The sequence below is a fragment of the Aethina tumida genome, chromosome 3 (genome assembly GCF_024364675.1).
Source record: "Aethina tumida isolate Nest 87 chromosome 3, icAetTumi1.1, whole genome shotgun sequence".
NCBI lineage: Eukaryota > Metazoa > Arthropoda > Insecta > Coleoptera > Nitidulidae > Aethina > Aethina tumida.
The window spans coordinates 12,515,792-12,540,844 of record NC_065437.1 but is presented as its reverse complement, the minus strand read 5'-3'; the positions used below and the strand labels follow the sequence as shown (position 1 = coordinate 12,540,844).

The following is a 25,053-nucleotide window of genomic DNA, read 5'->3' as shown; positions in this document are numbered from 1 at the left end:
TTTTAGAATAAACAATCAAGAAAGTTGAAATATAGTTCACAGAACTTTATTAATTTATATCAAATCGTCATTCATAGTCAATTGCAACAACACACTTCATCTTAAATCTAAGGCTTCCACAGTCTAACTAGACCATCCTCGCTATACGAACACAATAAATTCTGGTGGGGGTGATGGGCTATACCAATAACATCTTTTTCATGTATCTGTGAAAAAAAATGTGATTATTGTGTTTGTTAGTTGTAAAATCTCTTAACAATTACATTTAAAGTCCTTTCCAGCTTTCCTGAGTTCGTCGAAAAACAATACAGAACGTAATCTTCACCGACGCAGTAAATCCAATCTCCTCTGGGCGAAACTGTTGAACAAACGAAATCACCCCCTTCACGTTTCCCACTTGAAAACGATCGCACCACCTAAAAAATTGCCTTTAAAGTTACCATGTCATTTAACGAGAATATTACTTACTTGTCCTTGCATGTTAATAATCATCACAGTATTACTTCTGTTACATACAACAAAGTGCTCATTGTTTTTCATAAAGTTATGTATATTATTTACTGCTGTGTCCCCGGAACTCAACGATTTAAATGTGTTTATGCACTCTGTTGTTTTAATACTCCACATCTTAACTGTGCCATCAGAAGACGCACTAAAAAACTCAGTCATACAATTTTACTAAACGATTTGCTCAATGCTAAGTTATACCTTAGGATATTGTGACCGTCTTGTGTGAAAATAACTTCGTTTACAAAGGATGTATGACCCCTAAACTCCTTTAATGTTTTACCAGACTTCAGTCCGTGAATTCGGATCGAATGATCGAACGATGCACTCAAAACTTGACTGTTGTCTCTTGAAAATTGTAGACAAGTGATGCCTTTGGAGTGCGCCTTCTCAATTTTACGTAAGCATTGACCCGAACTTATTCTCCACACCTAAATAAAAAAATTAAATTAAAATAATTGAGTATGTATACCAAAGAAGTGATAAACAGAAGATAGAAAATAAAACTCCTATTTGAATAATTACTTTGACTCGTCCAGCTTGAGAACCGGTGACCAACATCTCGGAATCCCTTGAAAATGCCATACACAAAACCGCGTGCTCCATCACCATGAAGTTTTCCTGTGCTTGATACTTCAAATCTTTTCTGATTTTGCCGGTCGTAAAGTTCCACACTTCGATTATACCATCCACACTTCCAGTTACTAAATATTGACCATCTGGCGAAAACCTGGCGCATTCTACGTGGGACTTCTGACCGAACTTTATCTGTTTCGCCATTTGGGTAGGGAAATGTTCATCCTCCTGTTCACGAACGGCAGCTTTTCCACGGAATAAATCGATTGTTGTTCCAGGTGGTAACAAACCTATTTATTCAAATAATTTTATATTATTAGCTATTAGTATTATTTCATTAAATATTTTTACCTTGATGTTGTTGCCATTTTAAAGCTTGCCCCAATAAAGCCAATAATCTGGAAGATGGCACAACAGAAACTTCTCCAGATAAAGCGTGAGCGATCGCAGTTCTTCTTTTCTCTTTGCTGCTGCCATCAGGGTAGGCCTCTCTTGGATCGAAATATGATCTTGCCAACAAATTTTCCAAATGAATGTATCTCTCAGGCTCATTCTGTTTCATCATTATCATGGGATCTGTTTGTCTCAATAGGGATCTGGCTGCTCCCAATTCTCTCAGTTCTATTAGTTCTAGAACGATCTAAACAATTTTATTACATTAATAATTCAATAAAATGTGGGACTAAAATACCTGTTCATATAAGTCTATAAGTTTTTTGTCAGGCAACTTTAAAGACTGTATTGCTTTTAAAACTGTGTCCCAATGACCATTATTAATATCAGCACAAAAACCATCTACACTGTCTACTGTGTTCAATGTGACGCCTGTCTCTTCCTAAAGTACCAAAAGTTTAATAAAAAGCAATGAGGATTTGATTGAAATTTACCTGTAGAGTGTGTAATGTTCTAAATAAATTCGATTCTTTTAAATATTGTTGAATAAGTCTGATAACACTGAAAAATAATAATAATAATAATAATAAACTAACATGTTTTGAGGTTAGGACACAACTTACTCAGCGGATTCAATTTCTATGGACATTTTGCGTTATAGTTTATAAACTATAAAAACAGAACTTTGTCAAAGATTCACAAAATCACGTTTCAAAAACACAAATTAATTGAAAAATTGAAATAAACAATTTTTGACACCAGAAACAACTATAAAGTTAGCCACAAACACAGGATCACAAATATTTTAAGATATTTTACAATGCCTATTATAAAATAAAAAGTACATATATTATAAAATAAATTATTGACAATTAATAATAATAATAATAATAATAATAATAATAATAATAATAATCCTACTGTTTAAGTAGATACATAGACTAAAGAAACAAACAGCGACGTTGTCACTTTTATATTTTCTTGGTTTTTGGTTTATTAAAACTTGCATTCGACTTAATTTAAATTTATTGTCAATATAAATTTAAACAACAACTAGAATTGAATTTATTACATTTATTTAAATTGTTTAATATTTATGTTAATTATTTCTTATATTTACATCTCTATGTAAACTGAGTTGCCTATATATAGCAGTAGTGATTATTTTGCAGCTATATAAAAAACATTTATTATTATAACCACAATTATTTTATCTAATATGTTTAGTTGCTCTAATATTTTTAACGAAACGTTGGTAAGGGATACTAAATAACTAGATTAGTTTTGGCACTTAAATTTGAGTTTTGTAAATTTTAATTAGGTTTAACGTGATATAGAAATACAAAAGCTTGATTATTTGTTTAATAAAGCATATTTGCTTTTAGCTTCTTAATAATTTAATTACAATGATAATTTCACTTTTAATCACAAATATATATCGAAGTGCCCAAATTTGTTTTATATGATTTATTCTAATTATGTATTAATAGAAGTAAAATTGATATTAAACTACTTCAATGTAAGCAAATATATTGTTTACTAAAACACTTTTGGAAACAAACTAATTTTTTATTAATTTTAAAATGTTTTGTTGCTTTCCTGCTTCTTATACTCCTTCTTCTCGCTGGATTTATTCGATTTGCTCCTTAAAGTTTCACAGCTTTCTCCTTTTTTTACCATGTTGTAAGCTACTTCTTCTCCTTCTTCTGTGGACTTTCCACTGGTGCTGTCCTTTTCCGAATGATTATAAACGACCGGTTTCACCATGCCGGAAAACCTGAAGTAGAACTTCAACTCTTTAACCAAAGCTGTTTTAAATGGTGTATGTGTTTTGACGCATTCCTTGGCTACATAGAAAAGGAATTCAACTATCACAATTAAACAGGCCAAAATTGTTCCTCCAATGGACACCCAGAAGACACCCTCCACGTTCTTTAAATTCAGAGGAGTGGCTTCGTTGTTGTCATCTTCACCCTGTCATAAAGAATTAAAAAAATAGTTTGAGGAAGGGAAAGAAATATTTAAGGATTAATTACTTCACATTGTCCTCCTCCTCTTCTTTCTTCCCACCATTTCCTTTTCAGTTCCGTTAATTTTCCAGTTTCTTGAAGCTTTAATATTGCTTTACTCAATGGATTTCTATATGGAGAATCTAAAAGGTAATCATAATAAAATAAAATACCATCACTGTGACGTAATAGAATTTACTCTTTTTCATTGCGATACCGTAGCCTTTTTCATCCAATAAGTCACCAACGCGATTCAAGTCGCATTTTCTTTGAGTCTCATACTCGATAGAGACAGATTCCATGAAAAATGCATAATTTTCTTCTAGCGCTTTCAATACTCCGTCGCTGTTTTCGGGTACCATAACTTCGTCCTTGTGTTCATCCATATAGGCGTAAATTTGCTTGAAAAGTTCGTTGTTGGTGTTTTCTTTGAAGAAATTGTAAGTGGCACCGTCACGTTTTGCGCCGTATTTAATGTTTTTCTCGTCTGCAACTTTGACCAACTCGTTGACATTATTGAAAAGCGTGTCCGGACTTTCTGTGGTCAAGAAGGCGGCCAAATTGGCGGTGTAAGATGAGACCATGATTAACGTGAAAAACCACCAGCTTCCAGCAACAATTCTCGTAGAAATGGCCCTTAAAGTTAAAAAATTATAATAGTTTTATCTAGCTGAAATAACAAGCAACTTACAAGGGAGCAATTTCTGATCCTTGTTGCATAATACTGCCTGTAATGAACCAAAAACAATTTCCTAAGCTCAAGCTGTTAATCAAATATTCAGGTTCGTCGATACACGGATACGGATTCGTCCATTCGTCCGGTACTATTCTACCAATTATAAATAGTGCTATGGAAACTCCAAAATAGGCGCCGGTCAAAGATTTCCACACTTCAACGGCGAAAGGATCGGCGAAAGAGAAGAAGCTTGGAGGTGCTTTCGTCGGTTTCTTGAATAAAATACTTATACCTACAAGAGTCATAGTTAATTTTTATTTTTCACCACGTCGGTTACTACCTAAATTCATGAAGGGTGTGGTGAAATCCACAGCTTCGGAGCGACTGGAGGTGATGGTCATGTCAGTAATGGCTAGATGGGCTTTGCCATCAATAACGTCACCGATCATTCCAGTCCATTTCTTCAAGTCGGGATCATATTTTCCGTTACTTTTATCCTCGCGAATGATGAAGGTATAATTGAAGCCTTCCATCAAGGATAATTCATGGATTAAATCGATTCCGAACCCTTCAAATCTGTCGTTTCCGTACAAGGGTTCCGAGGAGTATTTTAACATTCCATAAGGCTCAGTCTAAGAAGGAAATTGTTTTAGATATAGGCATAAGTGATTGTAGGGGACTTACTAAACAAGTTTCAACAATAAAGGTAACATTTACTAGACTATCAACTATATCCATGGTTTCGTTTAAGTGCGGTCTGGTTATGTTTAATCCTTCTGAGCTGTTCCATGTCCCAACTTTTATAATAGTTTCTTCCTTTAGTTCAATGATGTCTAAACCAAAATCTGTTCTGAACCCTTTGTTATCGAATTTGATTTTACCCGTCAAACCTTCATACTCCAACTGAAATATAATGTTATGCAGTGTTATAATACGAAAATGTCTTAACGGATCAATAAAATAATCTTGTACATTTCCTGTAGATATAAATTTTAAATGTAGGACGGATTAAAAACAGGAAGCACTTATTGAAATTACAAAAACAAATGACTACTAATTATAAATATTAAAATTTTACAGTTTTAAATTGCTGCCAAAACTTGTTTTTTGTTAATTTACCCCCTTCATTAAATTGACAACAGTCTGTCCTTGCGTCCAAGATTCTGTGTCGTAGCAGGTCATTAGAGGCGGGATAATTTTCGGCGCGACTTTGACCGCCTCGGCGAACATTTTGATGGCATCGTAGACGAGAGCAGTTTCCAATTCCACTTTGTAAGCGGCCACCATTCTATCATTAATTAATGAGTCCACCAGGATGTCTTGTATGCATTTGTTACCATCCATACAGACTATGGAAGTTGCCACGTCCCAAACGTTCTTACTTGCCGGGTCTATAAACCTCATCTATAAATAAAAGGACATTTGTCAGTTGTCAGGTTTTGGCCGACGGCCAGTGCAACGAGACGTCCCATGAATGAAAGTAAATTTAAATAATATATATATATATATATATATATATATATATATATATATATATATATATATATATATATATGTATATATATATATATATTATTCTCAGAACTGTTTTTGTTTAGCTTGACCAACAATTTGTTTATTTCCGTTCGGGTTAAAACATACGTACACCCGTGATGTTGGTTTCGCTGTAGGAGAACGAGGTGAGTTCGAAGGTATGGAGGTCCAGGTTGGTGATGATGTAGTTGTGCTTGTTAGTCATCAGGCCGATTTGCTGGGCCTGGCTTAGAACGTCGGCCAGAATCTCGTTGGAGCAGTCCAGCATGAAATGAGTAGCTCCGGCTCTCCATAACTCCTTCAGTACCGGTCTAAATGTGAAGGAACTTAAAAACAATATTCATTTTGTGATGGATACTTTTACCTGTAGTTTCCATTTCGTTCTTTGTCCAACTGCCTGACAACGATCCTACTTCCGGAGTCCTGGAACAGCTTCAGGAGTTCGGCGACCCGGAACAAACTCTCGTTGTTCTCGTACAAAATCACGAACTTCTCCCAATTCCATTCGTTCAGTAGTGCCAAATAAACTTTGGTGATAACATCCGGATATGGGTACACGTTAACAACTGTCCCGTTTAAGGGTTGGTCGTCCCACCTGACATCAATGTGAGGTATTTCTTTCAAGTCCAATATGGATTGGAGCATGTTGGAATTGTCTTCTGATGACGGGCCGAGAATTCCGACGACCCCTTCCTGAATTAAGTCGCATGTTGCGTTTAAGGCTTGAAACGGATTGTCAAACTCTATGTATCTTGTTATTCCCATGTACTCATCATCGTCAATGTCTCTATTCATGTTTATGTCTTCGATTGCGGCCCAAAATGCTTTCTCCTTGCATGCGTTCGGTTTATCAAATATCGCACCTAATAAAATATAATAAATGAGCCTTCAAAATTTTTGCCAAGTATTACACATACACAGGTTTCACTTTTAACCAGCGATAATTGTAATAATATATTTCCTAAACGACACAAGCAGCTGAGCACTCACCTATTTTTAGCACTTCCGCATCGTAACCCCCAAAACTAAACAATAACACAAACAACAATATCAACTTTCTAAACATATTAGACGTGAAAAATCGACAACTTTTAACTTAACATCGCAACGATTTGCGTTCAACACTGAGACCGACCGCCTCGTGGACTTGCGGAGTCCAGCGTTCTATTTTTGGGGACGAAAAATGTCGCGGTGTTTCTTCTGGAATTTACAACGCGTCGTCTCAAATAGGTCGTCAGATGCCGTTTATTGTGTCGCTTGATCGATTAAATTGACGACAGATCTTTACGTCGTAAAATAACTTTTTGCGTTCGGATCTGTGGGAAAAATCGTTTTCTTACAACAATAACCTCAATATGCTTCTGAAAAAAGAAAGTTAATTACACGAATTAACGACGTCCATTATATCACCAATACGTACAAAATGCGCGAGTTTTATTGCCAATCTCACATAATGAAGTTATTATAAGCTAGTTTTTTTTCAGATATGAAAGCCACGCATATTTATTTACCCAATTATCCACTTTTTACGCTCATTGACATTACATTAAGCCAAACGCGATCAGACCGCATTATACCGTTATTATTCTTCATAATTGTTAAAATATGTGAACAACCGACGATAATGATTATATTGTGGTAAATTATATGCAACTATGTCGCAACCGCAAATTGATTCGATCTTCATCAAAAACGACATGCTATCTTTTCTGCCCGAATTGCCAAAACAACTAGTTTAAGAAACGAATTCGATATTTAGATGTCTTGATATAATGGATTAATGATTGAAGTTTCAATGATACACTGGTGGTTTAATTAATCAGTCGTACGAAGGTTAACAGCATTGCTTAAACAATTGACGAAAATGCATCTCATTTCTTATTATTATCGTGTTGAATAGATAATTAAAGTTCATTTACAATTGATTTTTTACCCTTGTCGGTTAAGTTTGATGCCCTAATGGTTTAGATGTAATAATAAGACACATGCCTTTCACACTATGATTAGTCAAATTATCTCAGTTATTGAACTAAAACTATTCTATTTTTAACATAGTTTAACTAGACATTCTTTTTAATTGGAAATACATTGCAAGTGGATAATTTGAATTTCTTAGACTAAAAACATGTATATTTATATTTCCAATATATTTTGTCCTGCAATATTATTTGAATATGTACATTCAAAAGTCTTCTTGCACCATGTTATTTAATATTAACAAGAATTTGCTATTATTAGACTCTTCACATCTGTAAAGGACCCCAAAAGCCTATAGCATATATCATCAACGAACTTTCTTATCAAAAATGATAACAATATAAGATAACAATTTAATTTGATATCTCGTATTTCTACTCCTGCTTTGTAATAAAGCTTTTACACACATTTGCATGTCCATTATTATATTAAGACTAAATTTTTGAGGGATATTAATTTATTATTCAACTGCAGCCTGTGGTATATTTAAACGGAGCGAATTAAGCTGAAATGGTAGTCCTATACTCCATTCCTTTAATTTCACATTCTCTAAAAGTCCTGTCGTCCATAAATACGAAATTGAACCCATCTCTTCCCATATTGGTTGTCGATTTATAAGATATATGTAAATTTGTCCAGTCATTAGGACAGGAACATGAAGTAGTTCTCCCATACATTATTCTACCCCAATACATGACACTTCCCCCACTAGTCCAGTTCAATAGTAAATGCTTGTTGTCTCTCCAAACCCCAATTCAATGGTCATTACTCACTAATCCTTATTCTCTTTTCGTCCAAAAAGAGGACATTTGTCGATTGAAGCAAAAGCCAATTATGATGAACAAGTACCCATTCCAACCTTGGTGTTCTAAGTCTAAGTAGTAGTCTAGGTACTCTTAAAGGTCTTCTAGATTGTAATCGTCTAGAAGCAGTCTCTCTTCTGATGGTTACATTCGAAATGATTTGGAGGTATGATGATAATAATGACTCCTAAGACTGCTAACTGCTATTTATCTACTTCTCATAACCATTTATACTATGTATCTGTTTTGATCGGTATTTGTCCGTTTTGGGGTCCACTTTCTACGGAACTCCTTTAATTGAATGGTTCCCGTATCCATACTGTGATGAATTATATATAAATCTTAGAGCAATTTGCCTAATTCATCAATTAATGGTATCCTAATATTGAAATTGATTAAATGGTTTAGCGATACTTAACTAAATACTTCTTTTTGATTAAAATTGGGATAAGACAAAAACTATTCATTTACAGAGAATAGTGAAGAGTGGCGATTAAAAATTTATTCGTTCTCTAATTTTAAGCATTTTCTTGGCATACTGGTGGAACATTTATAGCGCAAAAGAAGGACCGATCAATTACTGATTGGAAAAATGTAACTTTTAATATTCATTTCAAGTACTGGTTGGAAAAATGTAGAGATATTATTTCATTATTCAACTGCAGTCTGTAGTAGATTTAGAATAGAACACTCTTGGAATTATTTAAACGGTGCGAATTAAGCAGAAATGGTAGATTTACACTGTATTCCTTTAATATCACATTCTTTAAGAAGTCCCGTCGTCCATAAATACGAAATTGAGGCCCATCTCTTCTCATATTGGTTGTACAATAGATCGATTTATAGGATCTACGTAAATTTGTCCAGTCATTAGGACAGGAACCTGTACCAAAGTAGTTCTCCCATACATTATTCCACCTCAATACGTGACACTTCTCCCAGTAACCCAGTTCACTAGCAAATATTTGTTGCTTTTCGTCCAAAAAAAGGACATGTGTCCATTGAAGCAGAAGCTAATTATGATGAACAAGTATCTATTCCAACCTTGGTGTTCTATGTCTAAGTAATAATCTAGGTACTCTTAAAGGTCTTCTAGATTGTTATCGTCTAGCAACAGTCTCTCTTCTGATGGTTATATTCGAAATGATTTGATAATTACTCCTTAGGCTGCTAACTGTTATTTATATATTTTTCATAACCATTTATACTATGTACCTGTTTTGATTGGTATTTTTCACCCTTGGACATCCACTTTCTACGGAATCCCTTCAATTGAATTGTTCCCGTAATTTTGAACTTGATTAAATGGTTTAGCGATACACAACTAAATTGTGATAAGACAAAAACTGTTCATCATTTAGAGATAATAGAGAAGAGTGGCGAACTATGGATCAAGAATTTATTCTTTCATTTTAAGCATCTCCTTGGTGTGCTGGTGGAACATGTTCATAGAACAAAAGAAGGACCGATCAAGTACTGATTGGAAAAATGTAACTGTTAATATTCATTTCAAGTACTGATTGTAAAAATGTAGCTCTCAATAATAATTTTTTTTATTTTAATTAATTTTGTTTTATTATTATTCCACCTTTACATTTGATAATTTAGTTTTATTACTGGTTTAAAAATTCTATTGTTGATGCGATTTTGTTTAATTTATGCAGGAGATTACATTGTTTATTTGACAATATATTCATTGCAAAATAATGCCATTAATATTCTGATTTTAATGGTAGTAGTTTAATTAGAAAATCTTATTAGAAATAACTAAAAAACAAACACAAAAGAATAAAACTAACTCAAGTCGTTTATAAATATTCATCAACATAAGCTAATAAAGACATACATACAGTTATTTTATTTTTAATTGATCGGACTTCAATATCCATTGGAGAAATGCTTTTTCCTAAACATCTGACGTTTAATTTTGAAAAAATTAATGCGGAATTCAATTGTAAAACTCGATTAAAAATAAATTTCGGTGTGTCCAGAGACAGACGGAGAAAAGTTCTTTTCACTAGGCAATTTCGCACGTATAAAATTGAACCGCACTTTCTTCACTCCAATTTAAAAAAAAAGGCGCACGGAATAAGTGCGCCATTAATTTTATTATGCTGGCGTTCGAAGGTGCAACAATTAAGAGAACTATCTGTACGCATGTGTTCCCGGTGAATACTTGTTCTGGCGCACAAGTGGTTTAATGTTATGGACCGTGTGCATACAGCATTGTAGATGAATATCTTGTCTAACGATACAAGTGGAGATAATTTTTTTTTCTTAAATAGAAGGTAGTTATTGGGAATTGATGGTTATCTGGGCATTGTAAATAGGAAGCGTTACTATAATTATCCTCGTGAAGTGATATGTTAATGGTCGCAGCGACCGCCACATAATTAAACCCTAAATTTATTTAATTATTATCAATTAGAAGATTGTCGCATAAATTTTAACGAGCCCGATTTCAAATGGTGTGCGCTGTGAATTTATGATTGTTAATTTTCTTAATTGTACACTAAAATAAATTTATATAGGTATCTGGTTTTTTTCTTTTTAGGAGAAAGTTGTTAACAATGAAATTACCGATAAATAATTTCATATAACAGCGCACATGAATCTCAGTCCTTGGCGGCGTTCGCTTAATTATTAAGAAATGTTGGTAGGCGGTGGCCGGATTAAAAACATATCGGATTATTAATTTTACTTATCGGTTTCGGATTAGACACAGATTTTATTCCGGTCTCCAATCACACGATTTTACTTACTGTACCACCGACTTTTACGGCGTTTGTGCTTAATTTTAAGATTTATATGCGTTCCGTTCTTTACGGAGATAATTATGAATTTAATTTAAACATACACATGAAATTTAATAATGGAAATTCGTTGAACTGGACTTATTACGATTACTCTCTCATTTTTATCTAAATTGTAGATATTTTATGAATCATTAAAAAGTATTATGCCTTTCAAGCACATTGAAATTTTTCATTGCAATGTAAATTATTTTGTCTTCTCACTTCACTGTATTTTCGATAACTTAATGCTTTTATGTACAAATTTATGGAATTTAACAATAATTTCCGTAATTCTAAAGTACAATTTGATCAATTGTTACTTTGTGAAATAGCCCAATGTGGGTAACACAAATTCGTATACGATAACTGTGCTACGAAACTACCGCAATCAATACACTGGCAATTTAATACAAATAATCGAATATCTCGACCAATTTTGAATGGTACGTTTCCGAATTATACGGACACGTTTCTTAATTGGTCATTGGTACAGTTTCTGTTGTACGTCATTTCTGAAAAATAACGATAACTGTATTTTATTTCGTGAACAAGCCAAAAGCTTTCGTAATTAAATAATTATCGTGTTGTTGCATTGTTGCCTCAATTAATTTCGTGAGTGGCAATTACAAATACAATCAATTAATAGGGATTAAACACATGTATTATTAAACAACGAATTTTTTATTGTGGCGAATTTGGGTCGACGTCTCGTTTCCAAGAGATTTAATTAAAAAACGTTACCATTATTAACAACCATAAAACTTAAATCTTGTTCTCAGCTGAATATTATTTATAGTTAATTAAGTCGAGCGTTAAAAGTAAAATTTATACAATTCATTGTTAGTTTCTAATAAATGCACATACACTAATTCTTGCGGTGAAAAAAAAATTCAGTTTTATTTGAAAATTGGGTTAAATGCTATGTGATATAATTAAAAGATGAAAATAAAATAAGTTGTTAGGAAACAGTTAACTGCTAATTATGGGTTTCCAATGAGAGTAAAGATGTTTGCTCGCTTCGATTATGACAATACTCCTTTTGATTATCGTGTTTGTAGAGTTTTTTAACTAATTATCGTTGTATTGAATTAAAACATTCCATACGTCCTTAGTCATATGGGAAAATTCGCATGGCGATACTTTCACAAACTTTTGGGACTTTTATTTAAATTACACACTAAAAACATGATTTGATTCATACAAAGTAATAAAAAATATGATAAACATCAATTTAAGTTATGGTTATAGATAGATTTAAGTTACACAAAATTAAAAGTGATTTTAGTTTTAAGAAAAGTATTTAATAGAATTAACCATCTTTTTTTTAAAAAGAGGATGATTAAATGAAATAAAAGTTATTTCTTTTGTTTTAATTTTAAGAAAAATAATTAACTGACTCATTATCTTTTTTAACAAAATAATTAATGTTAATTTTTTTTTATAATAATTAAAATTAATAAAACATTCATCAAAATGTAGTTGTTCTAAACAGAAGTTTAATATCTCTTTTAACTATAGTTATAGGATTAATAGTTTTAGATAGTAGTTTTAAGAATAGTTTTTAATTGAACCAAAAAATCTTTTTTTAATAAAATAATGAACTTTGTTTTTATTTTAAAATAACTTTAACATATTAAAAAAAGTTAATCTCTAAGTTCTAAGTAAATCTTTGTTATATCTCTTTTGATTAAAAGTACCGGTGTTAGTTTCAAGAAAAGTATTTAATTGAACTAAAAAATCTCTTTTAATAACATGATATATTTTATTCATTCATTAAAATATAATAATTCTAAGCAAGATTTTATTATATCTCTATTATTTGAAGTTAAAATTCTAGTTTTAAAATCGTGTTTAATTAAACTAAAAATCCTTTTTTGATAATATAATAAATTAAAATTAATAAAAAAAATATGAAAATATAATTACTCTATGCAAAAATTTGATATATATGTTTTGTTTGAAGTTTGGATTAAAAGTTTTGGTTTTAGTTTTAAGAAAAGTGTTTAATTGAACTAAAAAAATTTTTATTAAAATAATTAAGTTCTTTCTTAAATAAATTAAGAGAATTAAAAAATCATCAAAATATGCTCCAAGTGAAAGATTGATATATCTTTTATTTAAAGTTTTGATTAAAAGTTTTGGATTTAGTTGAATTAAAGAATTTTTTTTTTTTAATAAAAAAATGAATTTTCTTAAATCTTTCTTAAGTAATTAATAGTAATATAAAAATGTTATGAAAAATATAATTGTTCTAAGCAAAAGTTTGGGTTTTAATTTTAGAAAAAGTGATTGATTGAAATCAAAAATATTTTCTTAATAAAATAATGAATATTTTTAATTCAAGTTTGGATTAAAAGTTTTGGATTTATTGTTAGAAAATGTTTAATTGAATAAAACTTTTTTTTTAATAAAATAATGAATTTCGCTAATTCTTTTTTTAATAAATTAAATATAATAAAGATATTATTAAAATATAATTACTCTAATCAAAAACTTGATATAACTCTTTTATTTGAAATTTTGATTAAAAGTTTTGGTTTCAGTTTAAAGAGAAGTATTTAATTGAAATAAAAAATCTTTTCGTAATAAAATATTGAATATTTTAATTCTTTCTTAAATAAATTAAAGATAAAAATCAAAGCAACTTAGACTCTTTATTTATTTACAACGATACCATTAGGTGGAGAGTGTGAAAACTTGTCAAAATTAATGAAAGCTCAAGTGTAAAATAAATTGTAACCTTTTTTTTTAATATAACAAAGTGGAAAATACACAAGAAAGTAAATTGTGAACATTTCGATGTCTCGTAACTTCCTGCTATGAAATAACAAGTAAATACCTGTGTAATTACTCATTTAAGATGGATAAGAACAATGATAATATACTTAGAATAATCGCTCAGGACACGGTTTACCTAACATGGTCCGCAAGATACAAAAAGAAAGTAGATTGCACGGTTTCTTCTCGATTCTGTTGCGATGCATCTACCAACAACACATTTTCAAAATCAATTTTTTTCAGGGTGGAATGTGCCATAGAACAGGAAGCAGATTCTTGAGCCGCATAAATATGCGACGTTGATTCGTGAATCACGAATGGGATCTGTATCTTTGTGGATTCGGTGAATCATTTGGAGTTAATTGGATGCGTCATTAGTTAAAATATGACATTCCGGGCCGTGATTTATTTTTATATTTTTTAGCGTTGTTGTTAATTTCTCCCTGGTGTTTAATGCATGCATAAATAATTTATTTGTGTACAAGACAAATTCGCAAAGGCATAAATAACAGTAATTTATTGTTTAGTACAACATAATAAATCAAGACACTTGAGACTAACAAGCAACGTTTACCTATTGGTTATGGCTAATCACAATCCATTTTTTGGTAATATCTCCATTTTATGACGTTTAAGTGAGCAGTTGATAGGCGTATTGTTATTCATTAGATTCCATAAAGGTCCATAAACAACCGATTCGAAAACACAATGTAGCAATTTCACTAGACGAAAAAATCGCTCTCACACCCAATAAGCCGAGCTTTCTAAGTACCCTGAACGATCGGGAACGGAGTGCGATCGGCAGAAAGACACCGAGCACCAAACCAAAACTTGGGGGGGCGTCAGCACCAGCCCCGGTTTGAGCGCTCCGAATTTCGGTTAGGTGGAGGAAGGTGCGGAAGGTGTCATAGCGCACGAAGGGTGTCTGGGAGAGAGTTTCCGCTGACCCACATTGTCTAGAAGATGTGTGCCATCGGACGGATTCTTTCGGCCAGTCGGTAGCCGATTGTCGCGCGCGCCGCACTCCCAATCACCCGGAATCGGAACCGCCGCATCCTCATCTTGCGGGTCTAGGAGACCGCCGTCGGTCGCGCCTTCGAAACGCCGACAACGTGCTCCAAGTACCGGGCGCGTTGATCGCCAGTTGTGCTCACGCTCCATCCGCGAGGATGGGTTTTGTGTTTTGACAGTTTTTGGTTTTGTTCTCGCTTTTTTTTTTGTTGTTTTTTGGATTTTTCGTACGGCTGGGTATGTATTTATTGTGCATTAAATTGTTCAAAAATTAAGATCCTAAAAATTTATATAAAAAAGTATAAAACAAATGTGTTTTTTATAAATTTGTAAAAAATATCAAAAAATCTATACTTAATATTATAAATTTTCTTCTTCCAAAAGAAGTAAACTGTTGATACTTACTTCGAAAAAATCTATTATTTTTTATATATTTGTAAAATTTACAAGAAAAATTAAATTTCACCTTATAAATTTTATATTTGAGACAGAAGTAAACTAATAATATATAATATAATAGTTAATAAAAATATATTTTTAAATATTTATAATTTGATAAAATATATTGATTTTTGTAAAAATATCAAAATAAATAAACAAATAATAAATTTCACATTATAAATTTTATTTTTGAACAGAAATATAACAATTACTAAATAAAAATATTTTTTTATATTATTTAAAATTGGAAAAAACATTATTTTTTATAGATCTGAAAAAATATTATAATTAAACTCCACATTTTTATAGATATGAAAAAAATTAAACTCCACATTATAAATTTTATTTTTAAGAGAGGTGTAAATTTTTAACAAGTAGTTAATAAAAATATTTTTAAAATCATTAAAAATTTAAAAAATATTTATAATTATTTTATATAGATTTGTAAAAATATCAAAGAAAATTAAACTTCATGTTTTTTATAGATTTATAAAAAAATAAAAAAAAAAAATTATTATTATTAACAATTACTAAGTAAATAAAAATATTTTTTATTATATTAGAAACTTAAAAAAATATATAATTATTTTTTTTAGATTTATAAAAAAAATAAATAAATAAACTCCACATTTTTAAATTATTTCTTAGAAAGAAAAAAACTACTAACAATTGCTAAGTAAAAAATGTATTGTTTGTTATAAATTTATAAAAATATAAAAAAAATTAACTAACACACATTACATTTTTTTTTCCGAATTAAGTTAATTATTAACAATTGCTTCAGTAAATAAAAATATTAAATATTTGAAAAAATATATAATTAATTTTTATAGATTATAAAATTATCAAAAAGTAAAACTCCGCTTTTTTTTGTATATTTGTAAATATATCAAAATAATTATTTTTTCGAAGAAGTAACACAATTACTTATAATTACTAAGTAAATAAAAATATTTTTTTAAATATTTAAAATTTGAAAAAACATTATTTTTTATATATTTAAATTATTTCTAAAAATATAAAAAAAGTAATTTTATATTGATTTATATTATTTTTTATAAGTCCGTAAATTTATTAAAAAAATTAAATTTCACAATATAAACTTTATTTTTCAGTAAGAAGTAAACTACTAACAATTATTAAGTAAATAAAACTTACTTAAATATAAAAAAATTCGAGCTTTTATTATATATTATAAAGTACCATATAATATTTCTTAAAATAATTAAAATTTGAAAAATGTGTTATTACAATATATTTGAAAAAAAAATCCAAAAAAATTAAACTCCACATTATAAATATTGTTTTTCAGAAAGAAATATACTACTAATGACTAAGAAAAAAATATTTCCTAAATATACAACATTTGAAAAAAATACTATTTTTTAGATTTATATAAATATCAACAATATTAAACTCCAAATTATAATTTTACTCTTTTATGAAGATTAAATTAATAAAAATATTTTCTAAAATATTTAAAAATGTTTTGTTTTATTTATATTTGTAAAAATGACAAACAATTTATATTCCACTTCACACTAAATAAATAAAAATATTTCTTCAAATACTGAAAATTTGAAAATAAGTGTAATTTTGTTTCTTTGTAAGAATATCAAATAATTTATACCTCATAAAAACTGCTACTGAAAATTACTAAATAAAAAAATAAAATTAGAATTGGAATTACTAAAATCTTTTATCAAAATAGTATAAAAATAATATAAAATTAAAAATATTATAATAGAAAAAATTCTTGTTTAGTAAACAGAAGTTTAATTAAAAGAAATTATGGCATTTTTACAATTAAACTACATAACATATATAATTTTGACTAATTAATATTATAATTATATAATAAACAAGTATACTATTAAGATAAAAGAAATTTTAATTATAAGTATAAAAAACATTGTTGGCAAATCGTTTACTTAGATGAAACGCAAGTTTTAAGATAAAATAATCTTAATGTTTACAAAATTTTGCTTCTTTTATAAATATAAACACTTTAAATACTAATTTATTTACTTCTTTATAGTTTTATCCACACTCTCTGAGAAACAGGCTGGAAACTAAAATAAAGAAAAACGGTTTTTATTACTTCTCGTGAAAATAATTACGCAATAATAATTAATAATAATTAATCATTCAAATTACAAGAAGAATTATTATACTTAATCGTCATTTTCTGAACAACTTTCTTTTATAATTTCCTGGAAACGTTAAAACTGAGTAATGCAGATTGTGCAAGATGCAGATTACACATCATAACAACACAAACAAGAAAGTTTTTTCCTTGTAATGTGAATATTGACAAATTTAATTAAATTATTTTCTCCATTAACATCTTTATTTGTCAATTAATAACATCATATTAATGGATCAAATGTTTCTGCCAGTTTTACTCGTGTTAATTATGTTGGTGAATTCATTTCAATTTTTGTTTAATTTATTGGCCGAACTAGTTTGGAATGTTTCCATAAATTTATAATCGTTGAATCATTTACATATTTACTCATTTTACTGTTAACTTTGTGATATGCTAATTAATTATTTATGTATTATGGTTTTAACATTCGTATTTCGAATTATGCAATTAATATAATATTAATGTGGTTCTACAAATTGGAAGGTGTATAACTTATCGATAATGACACACGTTTTACCAATTTGGTCGAGTGATGAAACTACTACTTACTACTGCTCAATTTTTAATCGAATTTACGATACGTGAAACAAACAGCAATGAACTGTATCAAGATGTTGATATGCATGTCTAATGCTTTCACTTATTACAAACGTACATCATTAATATTCATTAAAATTTTCAGTACACCTTCCCCGACGTCTTCCACATAATAAGACATGCAAAAAAGCACGCGTTCCAAAACATGTGTTTTTATAATTAATTTTAATTATCGCAAAAACAATAATTTACCGTTGGCATTTTGCATTGAACCGTCCTACTTCCAAGTTTTTAACATCAAAATGAACAGTGTTAATCATAGTGATTCGCACGATATCGATGAAACTAAACGGTTTATCGATAATTGATTTCGTTCTTTTTTTTTCGATTGCAGTGCGTCCGGAAGAACGCTCAAAAATCCTGGACCAATGCGAAGCATCACCAGTGTCCAGTGCGAAACAATTTAGTGATCGGTGCAATAATGGACGTCAGTGTTGAGCCATTAGCGGAATAAGGAATAATGAAACTGTTTGGTGAGTAGAATTGGTCAGAAGAACGGCACACGGAGTCAGCGCGCGGACAACGCGGTGAAAGCGTGTTTCGGAACGCTTCTAGTGTTACGTACCGGCGATCGAATTTATTTTACGTAGATCCTGGACGAAATTTGCGGCGCGGCTCGATCCGCGGTTGGAAATGGTTCGAGCGGCAAGTAGGTTTCTTCGAACGATTCATAAATCATCAAACAAAAACTGTCAGTAATTAACAATCTATATAATTCTCGCGTTTTATTCTTTTCTTTTCTCTAATAAACGCATATCTTGCCTTCAACCTGATTGTTTAATTCAGTTACACTTAACAACTACATGCATAATCGCCGGTTTCACGTGATATCAGATGGCCTAATTAACAAACCAAGTTACTTAACTTACAGAGCGTGATTCGAGTCAAAATATCATGTTTTGTTGCATTCAATTGGACCGTTTTAATTATTTTTGATGTCAGTAATATAATACACGGCAACATAATAACTTTTTGTTAGTGATAAAAACTCGTAAGAATAACAAAATTCATTTTTCACATATCTGGTTCTTTTTAAACTTCAAAAACATTTTTGAAACACAGAAACTTATTAAAATGTATTAAAATATGAGCTGTACTACTTAAATCGGACTTCAGTATATGCTATTTTTATTGTTTTTTCTGTTATTGTTGTATCCACTATGCAGCTGCCCAATTTACATTTATTCTTTTAATGTTCTTGTGCAGTCAGTCAAATATTTACCAGAGATCTTTTTTGCTTATTATAATTGTTTAATAATGAGTCGTAGTCAACCTGTATCATGAACTGTAAGAAAAATAATAATTCAGCCTTATCAAGATCGAGAGAAACAAGTAAAAAAGTGTAATATAATGTATTAATAAAAAATTTGGAGAAACAGGGCAATTGGTAGCTACGAAAAATATTTTTAGCGAGTTCGAAAAACTTGTAAGACTCGATAAATGGTTATTTCAAATGGTACAACTCAAAATTAAAGCCAACTTGACGAAAATGGGACTTGCTGAAATTTAATTTAAAGACTGTGAGAACACGATTACTACGGGGGTTTTTTTGGCTAGAGACTTGTAAAGAAAACCCTGCTTTCTTGTAAGAATATGAAGGTCCAATTTCGATTTGTTCAGGTTCACGTCCACTTTATTTTATTTTAAAATGACGTTTTAGCCTATGTTACACAAAACGTTTGTTATACCCTCTACTAAATGAGGTGATGGTTTAACTGTGGTATGAGGATACTTCTCTGCCTTTAGCGCCTCCTTTATCATATAGGACACATGGATCCATTTATGTACAGGGAAATGTTAAACAATAATTTGCCTCTACACATTGAAGAAAAGATACCGTTAAGTAAAGTGGTTCAACATGAACCAATCTCAAATCAAATCCAAAATTGCGACGGATTGATAAGAGGATCAAACCATCAATGTTTTGTCAATCCTTTAGAAAACATGGGGGATCACGTTGATAACCAAATTCGACATAATAATTAACCAAATTCAAACGAACTCTTCATGATGTGCTGAAAGTATAAAGCAAAAAGTATATTGCAGATAGTTTTAGTGTTTAATTAAACCTTACTCAATAAAAATTCCTTTGAAAATTAAACTTTGTTAATATTTATGACGAGCTGAATTGGGAAAAATAAATATAGTATTTTATAAAATGAGAAAATATTAGTTTTTAGAATGGAGTGTAAAACAACATTAGAAAATTATCATTATTTTAACACTTCACATTAAATAAAATAGTTGTGACCTTAATATTTAATATTTTAAAAAGTTGCTACAATAATGACCACTACTGTATGTATTCTATTGTACCAGTTTGGATAATTTTGGCTTTTATGAGTATTTCAGACTATATATAGAAATAAAGATCCCTAGCTCAATTTTCTTTTAAATTGCATTTTGAATGTCTAACTGTTTCTAAAATATATACGAACTAACATTTGACATATTTCTTGTATTTCTTATGTTATTAATATTAATATTCTTGTTCCAAATTCAATTTTAAAATACTTGGATACTTTTTGTCTAATATTTAAAAATATTTCTGAAATATGTATTTTATTGATTCAATTTTGTTAATTTTGGCTGAGAGTACTTTCAACTATACTAAATATAAAAAATAGATGGACAGTATTATTTTCTTTCAAATTGTATGTGTGTCACTTCCTAAAATACCTAACTGACACTTGACATATCTAATAAGCTTAATTTTTATTAAACCAAATTAATGAATAAATTATTCTGAATGAATCAATTAAAGTCAATAAGTTTAGTTTTCAGTTATTCTACCAAATTAAGCTCCAAAATAATAATTAAAAAATTTGATGTCTATATTTAATTTATTTATTGTATTTTTTTCTTATATTGATAATATTTTTTAGATAATTAAGATTATTTTATTAAATTCGTAATTAAATAATAATATATCATTTTGTTAGTTTACCTTTTGAAAAATCTTTTCTAATTTTAAAATATATATTAGAAAACTAATTTAATTAATGTTCCTAAAATATATAGGAACTAACATTTGGCATATTACTTGTATTTCTTATGTTATTAATATTAATACTCTTAAGTTCCAAATTCAATTTTAATATACTTGGATAATTTTTATCTTTTTAAACATTTTTCTAAAATATGTATTTTATTGATCAAATATTTAGATTTCTGTATTTAATTTATATATTATATTGTTAATATTTTTTAGATCCCATTATTTCACTAAATTCTTTCTTATATACTTATAATTTTTTTATAATTTTAAAAAATATACATTAAAAACTAATTTATTTGATTAAATATTCACTAAAAACAACAAACACAACAATTTGTGCAAAATTTGAAATACAGGATGATTCACCTAACTTATTGACTTATTTTTTTCAAATTTATTTTGAACAAAATTTCGTTTCCGGTTTAGCTGGAACTGACATGAATGTTGTTGTTTTCAACGGAACATCCTGTATATTTTTAAATTTTTAAATTCTATATATAATTACAAAAAAATGGTTATAGCATGTCTTACACCTAATAGATCTTGACTTATAAAAAAATATAAAATATCTGTAAGGCCACTAATTTTGATGCTAGATATTTTATTTATAACATACACATGAACCAAGGGTCATCTTATAAATAGCCATTATTAGTATTCCCGGATTTTATATAGGGTATTGGTTGCTTAGTTTTAATTTTGTGCATAAACATCAGTGTGATTCACTTACTTGAATTATTTTTCTAATTTATTTTGAACATAATTTGTTATTTTCAATGGACCAACTTATAAGGATTCATTTTATTGCTCCCAAATTTTATATAGGATAATATTTAAACATCAATAATTTTATTATTTTCACTGGAACCCATGTATATTTAAATTGAATATTATCATTTTACCAAAAATGTAATATAATAATTGCTACTTTTAGTACACATAGGAAAAGTGTGCATTAATTATGTTTTTAAAACTTCCAGAAAGTTTTTATCATTTACCAAAAATATAAACAAATAATTTTTTCCAAATCTATCAAATGTCAGTTTATGTAGTTATTCCTGAATAGGCCGGGAGTATAAATTGTTTAAAAATATTGAGCTTTGCTTACGTTTTTTTATCTTCTGGAAATATTTCTAATTCATAATTCCCATAATATGAAATTGGGCCGTAAACAGAGCCACTGTTTTGTAATTCATTTGCGCGGCATATCGAAACAATAATAGAAATTAATTAACGATTGCGCACAGAAATAAACGGTTAGGAAAGTGGCTGTTGTGATCAGGCTTCGATTGAGCGCCCATAAAACAATACATTATACATTTTTATTTCGCAAGTTGTACAAATATGTAAGGGATTATCTAAAACAATGGAGTATTTGTCAACGGTGTTTGCATTATTACGAAACAGCTGCAGAATAACCGGTTACACTTTTATAATCCGAAACAATACAACAACAACAACAAGATATATTGCACGAACATTTTAATATATGTGTAATTTGCATTGTTAAACTTGTGTCGCCAACAATATATATATTTTTTTACTTTCTCCGTTTACTGTACACTATTTTATCGGCATTGAAAAATGACACCGATTTAAGCGCACGGTTTAACCATTAATGTTCGACTCCGTTTGTTCGATGCACTAATTGACTATTTTACTTTTTGGTTTTGCTAACGGGTTTTCAGGAGTTTCTAGAGATACGCACGAATCTGGGTTGAACTGAATGAGGCGGTGGTGTCCCGCTCTTAAAATGAACCGACTATATTTGCAGTAATTAATATGTAACAACGGCCTTATAAAAATAACGACACACATTCAGTGCAGCATTAATTAGCGTATTAATTGTTGTACGAACAAGTTTATGGAAATTAGATGTCCATTTTAGGTGCAAAAGAGGATGAGTTTTTGCAAAATAAACACCTGTTTAATGGTCTCGTTTGTGACAGTTTTCCCGATATTGTTGTTGATAATTTAATAAATGCGAGATTGTATCCGGCAGTGACAGATCGTTTTTTATATTTTTTCCCAGAGTGTACGTACACTGCGTGTACGTAGAACAAGTAGAAACTCGGTTGTTAATTATTTGTGCGGACGTGTAAATATTTTCTATGTGGATTCCTGGTGGTTTCAATAATAGTTATAAAAATGGCGCTATTAATGTAATTAAGCTGACTGACAATTGACAAAGATTGATAACATGCGCGCGTAATTTATATCTCGACTAGAAAATAAAATGTTTTCCGTTTTTAATAAATGGGTGAGCAGATATTATTAGGAGTCTGCGATAGGAATCAAGTTTCTCCGTGCTTTTCTTTTATTTTCTACTAATGATCTAAATGAGGAATGCCTGATTTCTATAACTATAGCAAGTGTATTTAGAGTTGTCGCCGCCATCCACATACACACATATACGCATATGTGGATGTGGATGTGTTTGTGCCAGTGGAGAAAACAAACACACATGCTGAATCGCAATTTCTTATCGGATCCGAACTGCGGACCAATTTTCTATACGACTGTTTATGGGATTTAATTGACACTTTTTTAATTATGTCAGATATGCAAAATGCTTAATTAAGCCTTAATTGGACGGAATGGTTTTCATAATAATCGTAATGGATTATTTAATGCGCCATCAGGAGAATCACTTACTTTTTTTAGAACGTATAAATGGCCGTTCGTTTCAATCTTCGGTAATATTCTGCTGGCGATTACCCGACTTTCATTAGTATCACTGACCAACAAAAACTATTACTGTTTTACACTTAACGGTTTCGTTTTATACATCCAATCATTTCAAACGAAATCGTATTCTTCCGAATTCAATTATCGTAATCATTTTAATTAACTTTTCCAAAATTATTATTATTTTCTTTACAAAATTACATTACCAAAAATAGTGTGGGAATAAATAATAACTTTCATTAAAATTTCTCTCTCTGTTTTAATATCATTTTATTAATACACAATTTACTAAACTATTACTATTAATAAACTATTTATTAAATTAACATTTTTATATAGACTTTTTTTTTTAATTAAATAAATATTATATTTTATTAATTTTATCTAAATTGTCAATGTTCAATATTGACATTTAATAATCATTCTACAAAATTATTTTAATTAGTTTTTGGAAACTTCTGCTTTTATTGATAATAAAATTGAGGTTTTTTAAATTTTTAATTCTTTTATAAACTATTGGATTATTTTTAAATGAATATTTTTTTATAAATTATCTCTAAATTTTAATTGTCAGTGTCAAAATTTCTTTAAAAATTGCGATTCCAAAAATAGAAAGGAAACATAATAATTTGTATCAGAATATTTATGATCTTATTTAAATAATGTTTTTAAATTTATTTCAATTTTTGTCTTTTTGCTAATATTTTGAGGTAAAAATTAATAGTTTATTAATTATTAATTAATTATTAAAATTTTATTAATAAATTATCTTCGAAATTATCATTTTTATTAATTATTTCCAAATGTTATTGTCAGTATTATTTTTTATAATTTTATTTAGTTTTTTATCTTTTTGGACAAATTTTTAAGACATAAATTAGTAGTTTATTAATTAATTTACACCATTTTATCAATAAACTATCAATTAATTTTCTGAAATTAGTATTTTAATAAACATTTATATATATATATATATAATTATTAATTAAGTATTTTAATAAACATTTATATATATATATATATATATATATATATATATTATTATATATATATATATATATATATATATATATATATAAATGTTTATTAAAATACTAATTTCAGAAAATTAATTGATAGTTT

At 29.2% G+C, this 25,053-nt stretch overlaps 3 protein-coding genes across 3 annotated transcripts in view; 1 reads left to right on the top strand and 2 right to left on the bottom strand.

Annotated features, from left to right (window-relative positions):
* Positions 1 to 30: 30 nt before the first annotated feature.
* On the bottom strand, positions 31 to 2,345 carry LOC109604959 (WD40 repeat-containing protein SMU1). Its single transcript, XM_020021508.2, has 9 exons — positions 2,100 to 2,345; positions 1,971 to 2,037; positions 1,775 to 1,918; positions 1,435 to 1,723; positions 1,033 to 1,373; positions 709 to 938; positions 469 to 652; positions 264 to 416; positions 31 to 206 (listed from the first exon to the last, which is right to left on the bottom strand). Exons 1-9 carry the CDS (start codon positions 2,123 to 2,125, stop codon positions 108 to 110), a joined length of 1,533 nt encoding a protein of 510 aa, XP_019877067.1. The 5' UTR covers positions 2,126 to 2,345; the 3' UTR covers positions 31 to 107.
* A 644-nt stretch (positions 2,346 to 2,989) lies between these two features.
* Positions 2,990 to 6,810, bottom strand: LOC109604955 (glutamate receptor ionotropic, kainate 2). The gene is made up of 10 exons (XM_020021505.2): positions 6,685 to 6,810; positions 6,059 to 6,557; positions 5,807 to 6,005; positions 5,281 to 5,565; positions 4,846 to 5,064; positions 4,502 to 4,793; positions 4,177 to 4,453; positions 3,685 to 4,121; positions 3,513 to 3,628; positions 2,990 to 3,450 (listed from the first exon to the last, which is right to left on the bottom strand). The coding sequence occupies exons 1-10, from the start codon at positions 6,758 to 6,760 to the stop codon at positions 3,055 to 3,057; spliced, it is 2,796 nt and encodes a 931-aa protein (XP_019877064.2). The 5' UTR covers positions 6,761 to 6,810; the 3' UTR covers positions 2,990 to 3,054.
* Positions 6,811 to 15,149: 8,339 nt separating this feature from the next.
* LOC109594739 (serine proteinase stubble) overlaps positions 15,150 to 25,053 on the top strand; it is a 68,573-nt gene continuing 58,669 nt past the window's right edge. Inside the window, exons 1-2 of the mRNA XM_049965241.1 lie at positions 15,150 to 15,295; positions 18,580 to 18,718. Of these exons, the coding sequence (XP_049821198.1) occupies positions 18,706 to 18,718 (13 nt within the window). The 5' untranslated portion in view covers positions 15,150 to 15,295; positions 18,580 to 18,705. The remainder of the gene's footprint in view (positions 15,296 to 18,579; positions 18,719 to 25,053) is intronic.

Excerpts from the sequence above, each read along its gene's own strand:
- LOC109604959 (XM_020021508.2), bottom strand. The coding sequence starts at position 2,125 with ATGTCCATAGAAATTGAATCCGCTGA. Across the intron at positions 2,038-2,099 it reads ATAGAAATTGAATCCGCTGA|TGTTATCAGACTTATTCAAC; the intron begins GTAAGTTGTGTC and ends ATTATTTTTCAG. Across the intron at positions 417-468 it reads TTATTAACATGCAAGGACAA|GTGGTGCGATCGTTTTCAAG; the intron begins GTAAGTAATATT and ends GCAATTTTTTAG.
- LOC109604955 (XM_020021505.2), bottom strand. The coding sequence starts at position 6,760 with ATGTTTAGAAAGTTGATATTGTTGTTTGTGTTATTGTTTAGTTTTGGG. Across the intron at positions 4,454-4,501 it reads CACACCCTTCATGAATTTAG|GTATAAGTATTTTATTCAAG; the intron begins GTAGTAACCGAC and ends TGACTCTTGTAG. Across the intron at positions 3,629-3,684 it reads CGGTATCGCAATGAAAAAGA|ATTCTCCATATAGAAATCCA; the intron begins GTAAATTCTATT and ends ATTACCTTTTAG.